The sequence below is a fragment of the Dermatophagoides farinae genome, chromosome 4 (genome assembly GCF_024713945.1).
Source record: "Dermatophagoides farinae isolate YC_2012a chromosome 4, ASM2471394v1, whole genome shotgun sequence".
Lineage (NCBI taxonomy): Eukaryota > Metazoa > Arthropoda > Arachnida > Sarcoptiformes > Pyroglyphidae > Dermatophagoides > Dermatophagoides farinae.
In genome coordinates this window covers 7,074,572-7,084,572 of record NC_134680.1, presented here as the reverse complement: position 1 = coordinate 7,084,572, position 10,001 = coordinate 7,074,572, and the positions used below count along the sequence as shown (strand labels likewise).

At 43.6% G+C, this 10,001-nt stretch overlaps 4 protein-coding genes across 6 annotated transcripts; 2 read left to right on the top strand and 2 right to left on the bottom strand.

Moving 5' to 3' along the window:
* Window positions 1-269: 269 nt before the first annotated feature.
* On the bottom strand, window positions 270-2,389 carry LOC124490345 (N-chimaerin). Its single transcript, XM_075730540.1, has 5 exons — window positions 1,968-2,389; window positions 1,189-1,905; window positions 742-1,125; window positions 571-677; window positions 270-516 (listed from the first exon to the last, which is right to left on the bottom strand). The coding sequence occupies exons 1-5, from the start codon at window positions 2,236-2,238 to the stop codon at window positions 352-354; spliced, it is 1,644 nt and encodes a 547-aa protein (XP_075586655.1). The 5' UTR covers window positions 2,239-2,389; the 3' UTR covers window positions 270-351.
* Window positions 2,390-2,458: 69 nt separating this feature from the next.
* LOC124490348 (uncharacterized) lies at window positions 2,459-4,541 on the bottom strand. The gene has a single exon (XM_047052824.2). The coding sequence runs from the start codon at window positions 3,816-3,818 to the stop codon at window positions 2,574-2,576; it is 1,245 nt and encodes a 414-aa protein (XP_046908780.2). The 5' UTR covers window positions 3,819-4,541; the 3' UTR covers window positions 2,459-2,573.
* A 263-nt stretch (window positions 4,542-4,804) lies between these two features.
* On the top strand, window positions 4,805-7,217 carry LOC124490347 (uncharacterized). Of its 3 annotated transcripts, none has more exons than XM_075730541.1 (3): window positions 4,805-5,019; window positions 5,412-5,899; window positions 5,964-7,217. In XM_075730541.1, exons 1-3 carry the CDS (start codon window positions 5,008-5,010, stop codon window positions 6,928-6,930), a joined length of 1,467 nt encoding a protein of 488 aa, XP_075586656.1. In that variant the 5' UTR covers window positions 4,805-5,007; the 3' UTR covers window positions 6,931-7,217. The 3 variants fall into 3 exon arrangements, with proteins under 3 accessions (XP_075586656.1, XP_046908778.2, XP_046908779.2); XM_047052822.2 differs by having other exon boundaries at window positions 5,409-5,899; XM_047052823.2 differs by having other exon boundaries at window positions 4,806-5,019; window positions 5,409-5,899; window positions 5,967-7,217.
* A 394-nt stretch (window positions 7,218-7,611) lies between these two features.
* Window positions 7,612-9,986, top strand: LOC124490337 (E3 ubiquitin-protein ligase UHRF1). The gene is made up of 2 exons (XM_047052809.2): window positions 7,612-8,434; window positions 8,503-9,986. The coding sequence occupies exons 1-2, from the start codon at window positions 7,612-7,614 to the stop codon at window positions 9,984-9,986; spliced, it is 2,307 nt and encodes a 768-aa protein (XP_046908765.2).
* The last annotated feature ends 15 nt before the right edge of the window (window positions 9,987-10,001 follow it).

Here is a 10,001-nt window from a genome sequence, read left to right as displayed (position 1 = left end):
ACAGAGATGTTCACAACAAACGCATCCTTTTTGCCACTAATGCCATCTATCCACCTATTGCATCATCATTCTATTGAATTGAAGAGACCCGCCGTTTCAATTTCATTGGAAATTCCCTTTTCCTTTCAAGGCCAAGTCACGTTTCTATTCCAATTTAATCTCTACATAACTCGGACTAAACATAAGAGACCAATGAAAAATTGATCACTTGATCCATATCTGGTCATTCTAAATGTTTGGTGCAACAACACATCCACCAAATCATTGAATAAGATGAGTAAAGCAACGTAACATTTATTATTGGATTCATTCCTAGTTTATTTACATGGATAGATTCACTTGAATATTTTATCATGAAACAGAATCATCAATTCGATGGCCTTGGATTCGTATTCCCAGCAGCAATTCATCATCTGAAACATCATCGGAATGTTGGGCGTGTATATCAACGTCTGACCGAATATTAAACCCAGGTTTTTCGCCGACATCAGGTTGTAGTCCTCGTATGCACAGACCCTGCATGTGGTGTCGATTAATGGCAATCAATAATCAATAATCAGCTATACTTGCTTGTTTAAGTGGACAATCAGGAATTTGAGCGTTTGATAGTGGGCTGGCGGCAAATGATGAGACGCATCCCGCAATCCTTGTACGGCTTGCTCTTGGCAGCTTTTTTTCTGCACAAAACAAATCATCATCAACACATTGCTACCAACATTCTCACATGTTCAATCCACATACTTGCCGAATCAACGAAACGTTGGTACGAATCGAATGTTATCAACGGAATGGGCAGCAATCGCAAGTACTGTTTCAGCAGACCAGTCACCACATGAATGTCTTCAATCTGAGCCAAGGGGGTGTGTTCCCAGTCCGTTTCGAATCGATTCTTCCACAGGTCAATCTCGTCAGAAGAACCACAGGCACGATAAAGTCCCTCGACACGAAGACCACGACGTTCTATCTCGGCGACGCACAGTTCAACGATGAATGGTCGCGGCAATTGACTGGCCTTGCAGAACGTGGTCAAATCGATTCCAAATATGCGACGAATGTGACGTAAATCGGGACAACAGTCGTTTGGCACAGATTCTGAACATTTCCGATGAGCTCCAAAGCCACAGTCTGTTTTGGACAGTTTGTATCATCAATACATCATCAATAAACAAACAAATTAAAAAGACAAACCTTCACAGCGGACACCTTGTCCTATGAGTCCCCAGATAAAGTTGCCGCAAAAATCACACCACGGATGTCCGATGAACGTGTGCGTCCGAAAATTGTGAGCCTTTTCGTACAGACGAACATCAAATTTCCGATCCAACGAATCATCATCATCACAGGGATCGTCTTGCAGACACAATTCTTGCGGCTGAATGGGCATTATCTGCACATTGTCCAATTTACACGCGGACCGTGTCTGTTTGTTGGTTTTCAAAAGTCGATTCTTGTGCAACGTCATGTAGGGCGATTCTTCGTATCGAGACTGATTGGCCAGGTTGGCAATGTAGTCGGCGGCATGTAATTCCACATAAAGTGTGATGAGACCATCGGCCACCAAGTCATGGACAGTGTCGAAACGCTTCAGTTCGTTGACGTAGTGCTGGCCACCTTGATGATCGTAAAAAAGTCGAAAATTCTTTGTTTGATTGTTGAACCGCAACGACAGCGTCATCTGAGACTTTTGACGCGACGATTCACGTATCAGATAGCGCCCATCGTCCTGGTGGTGATGAGAAGTCTGATCAGTCGTCGCCTGTTTGCCATCGTCGAGCAGGATTTGTTCGGCCTCATCACGCGACATAATGCCATGGAATTCTCGACCATAGTGGGAGGGTCGCGATCGTATCACAAATGGACAAACCACTCGTTTGGGTGTGGGCGCCCGTTGCTGAAGTTCATACACTAGAACATAGATAGACAGATAATGTAAAAATGTGCAAAGCAATCATCTGAACAAAACTCACAGTAATGTTTCCAGACATTCTTCAGATGTTGCTGATGTAATTGGGGATGCAGCACCACACGACTCTGACGATTCAAAGCTTTCGGTTGTTGTCCATACGATTCAGCCAATGGATTGCTGTTGCTACTGCTACTTGCGTCCAAAGTGGATTTGATACCCGAACAAACCAACGAAGAAGATGACGATGAATCACTGGTCATCACAACACCAGATATGCCGCGTATTTCACGCAGATAGTTGTGCATTTGATTGTTGGATGCCATCATAATCATAACAGTGAAATCAATATGACTAGATTATTATTGCAATGATGATGATTCATAAAACACTTGATCACAGATGACCAATTGGCACAAACATTTGACTCGGCTTCATCCTGTGAGCAAAGTCGGTAAACTCACAACAATAACAACCCTGTTTGTATCTGTGTTTGCTTCAAAATGATGCTCAAACATTTACCGTTATAAACAACAAAACAACAAGATGCTTTCATTCGGTGGTTTGATTTGTGGCCGCTGGATGGCAGTTCAAATGTGTTTATTTTGAATCTATTAAAAAAAAAATAAATCCATCATCATCATCATCATCATCATCATTAGCACCAAAGTCAAGTTGCTGGTGATCGTAGTAAAATGTTTTCCGCCGCTTCATGTCCAGCCATCCGTAATGGATATCTTGTCTTTTTGTCATCTTTGTCGTATTCTGCCTCGATCGTTTTCGAAATCTCCGATTCCAAGGTCGGTTGTTGTTGTTGTTGTGGTTCAGTTGAAATTGACATTGCGTATCGGCGACGAGAGCGCGAATAGCGGATCAAACAGTACATAATGGCCAACATGATGGACAATACCAACATGAATATGGGCGCCAAATAGAACCAAGAAATGTCACTGTTTGCGAAAAATCGACCAGGAATGGCAGCGTCCGGATTTTGCTGACAATGGAAATATTCTTGGAACGAGATGCGTCTCAACTTAAAGAGACGTTGACTTTCATCGCCAAGAATGTCCTCGCTGACTATCCACACTGTTTTTTTGGCCGGTGCAACCAGATAAAGATATACGGGAAATGTGATGGTTTGTGATGTGTATCCATACTGAACATGACCAAATACATCGATTGCTTCTTTGGTGCTAATGCATGGCTTCTTTGAACGCTGAATGGTAAGTGGATTTTCAAACACACACAGATAATAGGCCAAAGCAGATTCATGATCTTTGTCAAATTGTCTGATTAGGAATTGTGAGAGGCCGTAAAATGAACTGATCACATAAATGGCATTGCTGTCACTAATAATCGCAAAACGCATCTTGTACTTCCATTCTCCATCGAAAAAGCTCACCTCTCCATCCGGCAAGTCAGTCATCACAAAGAATCTGTCGTTGGCCACATCTGATATGAACAAATGGAACAAGATCTGTTTCAATTTGTCCGAATAATAAATGGCTAGATGGATTCGCATGTTCATTCGGTCAATCACTTTTGCTGTATCTTGTATCATCTGTGCAATCGATTTTTCCACTTGATTCAATGTCGCTCTTGCACCGTTGGACAAGTCCAACCTCTCTACGTTGGTGGTGGACGGTTTAAGCTCGTAGACAATAACAGTCAACTGAGAATCGTCACACGAGCGTACAAATTGGTATAGGCGACCTTGCACAATGGACATGGACACCGTATTTGCCAGATAATCGTGTGTAGCACCGCACCGAACAAAGGATGCTGCCTGGTTGATGGAAATTTGCCACTTGGTCATGTCCTGAAAAGCAAACACACCACGAATAAACCACGTGATCGCCAACACGCGAAAGCCCTCCATCATATGTTCAACAAAAACGATTCTAGACTGAAACATTTATATGCTCAACATTCATCATTGTTCATCAGTGTGAATGGTTCGAAATTCGAACAAGCAAACAAACAAACAAACAAATCCCTCGGGCTATTGATTAGATTTATTAACGCGATGAAATGAAATCCTGTTTCATTATCGGCGCTGAGAATGGAATTTTCCCATTTATGCTTCATGCAATCAACCGCCTGTATGTCTGTTGATGCGTGTGTGTTAGTGATATAGGTGATTCGGCCATTGTGGTCAATGTCAATGTAGAAATGTGAAACTGCTCAAATGAAGAAACGATGCAGCTGTTGGGTGAGCAAACAATAGGCTCTAATTAACACCTTTTCTTTGTGCATACACACTCAAAATACATTTTTGAATCAAAGCAACCCATTTGTCAGCATCAGCCATTGTGTAAAAGCATCCATCATCAACCACAACAACAAGGTCAATTATGAATCTTACAAGGGCATCACTGTATTACTGTGTGTGTGTGTGTGTGCGTGATTCGATCGATCGAGGGTTTTTGCCGATACTTGACCAATAATCGGCTTAGCTAATAATAATAATAATAATAATCTCACCACTTAACAAGATCAAGGTCAACGAGTATGCCAAGTTTCACCTCTTCCGGCCTTGGCAATCATTCATAATGATGGCAAATTGCTACAAACATCACGAAGCTGTTATCGTTGTCGATGACGATGTTGATGATGATGATGATGAACAACATCGACAACATCGTGATGGCCATCCTAATAACCGCAGTGATGCATCCTCACCCGAACAAGATGAAAACAGAAAAGAAGAAAACGAGTTTGGCAAAAGTAGACTTGCCTGTTTCTCTCGCCGGTTATCGTTTGAATGATGTCCTACATCGGGAACCTAACCACTCTCTGCTAATCATACTGGCATTCGTGTTCGAGAGAGAACAACGAGTTGTATGAATGAATGAATGTCATGGCCAACATCAATGTTCAATGTCGAGACAACCAGGATTTCACATTCAGTCAGATCCTTAGATGAGCCAGACATCGACGTCAATCGTTTGTTTTTTTTTTTGACGAATCTCAACACTGAATCACCATCATCGTCTGTCCTCGTGTCAATGTGTTCCTAGCTGGTCCAAATTTGTCTGTCATTGTCATTGAATCAAGATCCAGATCCATCACATCATCAAGACTAATTTTCATCACCAGGATCAATGAACAACATGGTAAGTCCATTGCAAACATCTTTTCTCAAATCTTTTCTTGTCCACTCTGACGCACACACACACACACACACACACACACCAATGGATGCGCTTGCCCGTAGATTGACCTGAATACCAGTGATGATGCTTATATCCGGCCACTTTGCCACGATAACCATAGTCGAGTGGGGTGAATTAATTATCGGTTAGCCAAAGGCTAAATCATGACCGGTTTGTGCAACACTGTATACACAAATCTGTGCCATTTGGTCATTGGCCATTTCTCATAACACTGGTCACTTGTGACAACGGTCATCAATCGACAACAACAACAACAACAACGACAACAACAACAACAACAGCAACAAAACATGAATCAATTCCATCTCTGTTTGTTTCATTCTTCACAGAAGAATCTTCTCCTGTTGTCGGTGGCTTTGTCGTTTCTACAACTGCTGCTGTTGACCCCAGTGCCACATAATGCCCAACCATCGTTAAATGAATCGACCAATTTGCATCCTGTAAGCAGAAACCAGGTCGTCAGATCAGACCAGTCTGGTTCACCACCACCACCATCGTCCAGCACATCCTACTACACGAATGATCTTTCTGCCTTCCTATCATCGGTACCCACCGCCATCAAATCACCTTCAACTAGCAGCGCCGGAAATATGGCCCAGTATCAAGCTCTGCTCCAGGCATTGGCACAAGCGGCACCATCCTCACCTTCGTCGCCGTCTTCTTCGTCGTGGATGACCTTGCCCACTAGTTGGTCTTCGATGGTGATGACCAGTCCATCGTCATTCATGTCCATGTTACGGCCAATGTCGTCACCGATCGGAGGTCGTCGTTCATCGTTGACCAGTCGTTTGCGTAACATAATGAACGCCATATTCTACAGGTTTGTATATCTCATCATCATTGAATTGAATGATTTGCGCTCTAAACTGTCAAATTCGTCCTAGAAGAGAGAACAACAACACGCCGATGATGACTTCGGGATCCTCGTATTCTTATTCGTATCGACCAGCACCCTATGGCTTTGGTAATAATAATGAAATGGCCGCAGACTTTAGTTCACTTGGCAGCTCACCGCCAGCTTACCTTTCTAGCCTGTACAATTCAAATGGTCCATCTGCTGAACGTTACGTAACGGGCTCTGGATCGAAATCGTCAATGCATGGTGCTGCTTCAAGCTATCGACCATCGTTCGTAGCGGTGCCATCATCATCGTCACCATCATTCATGTCTGCTGGTCAGTGGTCATCACCGATCGAACGACCACATGTTTCTGGATCAATGCAAGGCTTGTATGGTCGAAATTATGGACATGCTGCTGCTTATCACCACCATTACCAACCACAACAATATCACCACCACCAACAACACCAACACCAACAGCTAGAACAGCCGTCTTATCATCATCGGCCACAAAGCTCGTACGTTCATCAACCAGCACCACATCAACAATCTCAACACTATGGACCGTCCATGTCTGAATCGGTACCGTCGATAGCCAGTGCTTACAATGGCCAAAATGGCAACCAATGGTCATCGCCATTACAGTCGAATGAACGGCCCATGCAATCAGGTCAAGTTCCAATCAGCAGCCTGGATGGCCCATTCATAGGACCCAACAATGCGATCTGGTCACAAGGTCAACAAGGCAGCAGCAGCAGCAGTAATAGTCATCAGCCACAACAGTCACAATCGTCATGGTCGTCGTCGAATGTCCAGGATAACGGTGGCCGTGATGTTTACAGCGATAACGGATCGCGAGACGAAGGCGCCAGTTACTACACGTCGAACGTATTCCAATCTCGAATTTCATCATCGCCATTATCATCATCATCATCACAGTTCAAAGACCAATCTTCTTCCTCAGCAATGATGCCATCACCCACCTATGTCGGACCGAAATTTGACAACTAGCGAATCCAACAACAAGCATATTCGATGTTCCTCTCTCTCTCTCTCATACTTGAACTGGACTTTTTATTCTCTAAACACCCTGTGTAACCCATATTTATTCTTTTTTTTTCGTCTCAGCCATTCGAATAACTGTAATCTTATTCAACGTTATTCATATATGAACAAGGCCTCTGTTTTTCTCTTTCTTCGAATCGGATTACAATTGTTCTCTCATTCTCTTTTGAATCCTCAAACTTTTTTTACATTTTCAAATTTCAAAACCGAAAAAAATAAACGACTCAAACCAACCCTGAGCTCTGTGTGTAATTTGATAACGGTCTCGAATGACAAAAAAAAACAAAACAAAAAAAACAGAAAAAAAACACAAACAGCCATCTGGCCAAATGTCATATAACCCTTCTGGTTGGTGGGCCACGCGCATATGTTATATATTGATGATGATGAATAAAAAAAAGTAAAAAAGCCGAGAAAAAAATTGACAAAAAAAACCGACGAAAAAAACGACTTACCAGATGCAACAGATGTCGGCTGTTGATTCGCGTGCCAACGTACAGCTTGTCATCACACTATAGGCGGTTCATTTCGGGTCCAACCCGCTTGTTCCGATGTGCGATGAAAATAATACGATGATTCAAACAATCCATCCAGTCAATCGATTGATCGATACGATACAATACGGTCATGCCGGGAACAAGATTCCGCTGCCAACTAGTCGGTAGTTCTTGGTCATCAGACCAAGAATCTAAATTCGACGTCTGGTGGTGTCCATCCAATCACCACCCAGTTCGATTGCTAAGACAGTTGATCAAAGATCGATTAGAGCAAATGTGGCCAGAACATTGGACCGACCAATCAACGACGATTCGACTATTCTTCAATGGACAACAACTCGAAGATCAATATTCGATTCGAACGTACGGTCTGTCTGATGACAATGTCATTCATGTTATGTTGGCCACCGCCACGAACATAGTGGAATCCAAAATCGCTGACCACGATCACAACAAATCTGATGACGATGATGAACAATCGATCCAACAAGACGATTACTACTCGGTGGATGACCATGTCGATGCATTCAACGAGCAAACTGGATCATGGTATCCTGGCCGAATTGTCCGAATGACAAAATCAACATCATCCATCCACTATCACATATCGTTCGAAAAACAATCTCTGGGCAGCGACCAAATTCGTTCGTTGTCTCAAATCAGACCACAACCGTACTGCATGATCGGCAAAGAAGCTTTGCGACCAGGCCAGACTGTACTTGTTTGCCTGGATCATCAATGGTATGCGGCTGTTGTGGAAATGACAAAACGTAGTCGTCGTGACCGCATGAGTGTGTGGTTGGCGTTGGTCACTCACGGCTCAGAAATGCCCATCATCAGACAACAGATTAGTTATGGCGATGGACTCATTTACAATCTCGAATCCAACGTTCCTATCGCTGAACGAAACTCACAGCTTGACCTAATCATCAAGAATGGATCCCAAATTAACCGTAAGTATCACTAACCGTCACTAAACAAACTAAACAATCAACCAATGTGCTAATCAACAATAATCCAGGCCATATCGAACCAGATTGTAACCAATGCCGTGACGACGCAACAATCAATCGATGCACGGAATGTGGCTGTCAAGTGTGTTCGGAGAAAGCTGATCCAGACAAACAACTCGTATGTGACGAATGTGAACGTGCCGTGCATCTTTGGTGTCTGAAACAGCCGTTGGACAAAACACCCGATGACGACCACGACTGGTATTGTGATGAATGCCGCAATGAAACCAATGACGAATTGTTAAGTCGACAACAATCTCATCTTCAACAACGTCAGCAGGATACATATTCAACAACACGAATCGATATGGCTTGGGGATATGGCATGGCCTGTGCTTCACGTTCCAAACATCCACATCGAAACCAAGTCAAATCTCAAACGTTCGGCCACATACCACAAGTGGCCGTTGGATCGTGGTGGCGATTCCGAGTACAAGCATCCGAAGCAGGTGTCCATGCTCCTTTGGTGGCCGGCATTCATGGTAGCCAATCGTTGGGTGTTTATTCGCTTGTATTCGCTGCACTCAACCCACAGGATGTAGATTTAGGCGACGAGATCTACTACACAGTCAACACACCTGGATCAGTGCGCAAACGAAGCGGTAGCAAGAGTGTCTCGCAATGTGACCAGAAACTGCAACGAGACGCTCTAGCATTGGCACGAAATTGTCCGGTTCCGATCAATGAACAATACGGCGCCAGTGCTCACGGTCCTGATCGCGATTTATGGAAACAAGGTCTGCCCATACGAGTGCTACGAAGCGGAAATAGCCGCATTCCAAAACACAAACGGTCCAGGTATTTGCCCAAGATTGGTGTTCGATATGACGGACTCTACAAAGTACAAAGCTATTGGCCTGAAGCTGCCACCAACGGACATCGAGTTTGGCGATTCCTACTTCGTCGAGACGACAAAGAACCGGCACCATGGACCGATGCCGGACGATACAGAACAAAAAAATTGGGCCTTCATCAATTACAATATCCGCCTGGCTGGTGTCGCCAGGTTGCACAGAAACGTTTCTGGACCACTGATGCGAATATACGGTCCAAACAAGCCAGATCATCATCGATCAACGATCATCAATCAAAACAGAGCGAATCGAATCCAATAATAGATTACTACGTCATACCGGAAACGCTGGTCAAATTGATTGGCAAGGACGAAGCCAACAAGCAAGTCTGGTCGGACATACTGGCCCAGCGACATAAAAATCTAGTCGAATTTCGTATCACCGTTCGCCATGCATTCCGTTGTGCATGCTGCATCGAAATTGTTGAGAATGATGGTAATGATATGATCACCACTGAATGTGGCCATAACTTTTGTCGGCCATGTCTTCAGCAATATCTCACCACCATGCAGCATCAACGAAAGAGTCCAGTTTGTCCATTGTGTCGATCAAGGCGTTTTCTTTCCACAGGATCTTTGCCAGAAACAAACAGCGTTTTGACAGAAATCCTCACCTACGTCGAACAATTGTTGTCATAAAATAAATCAAATCAT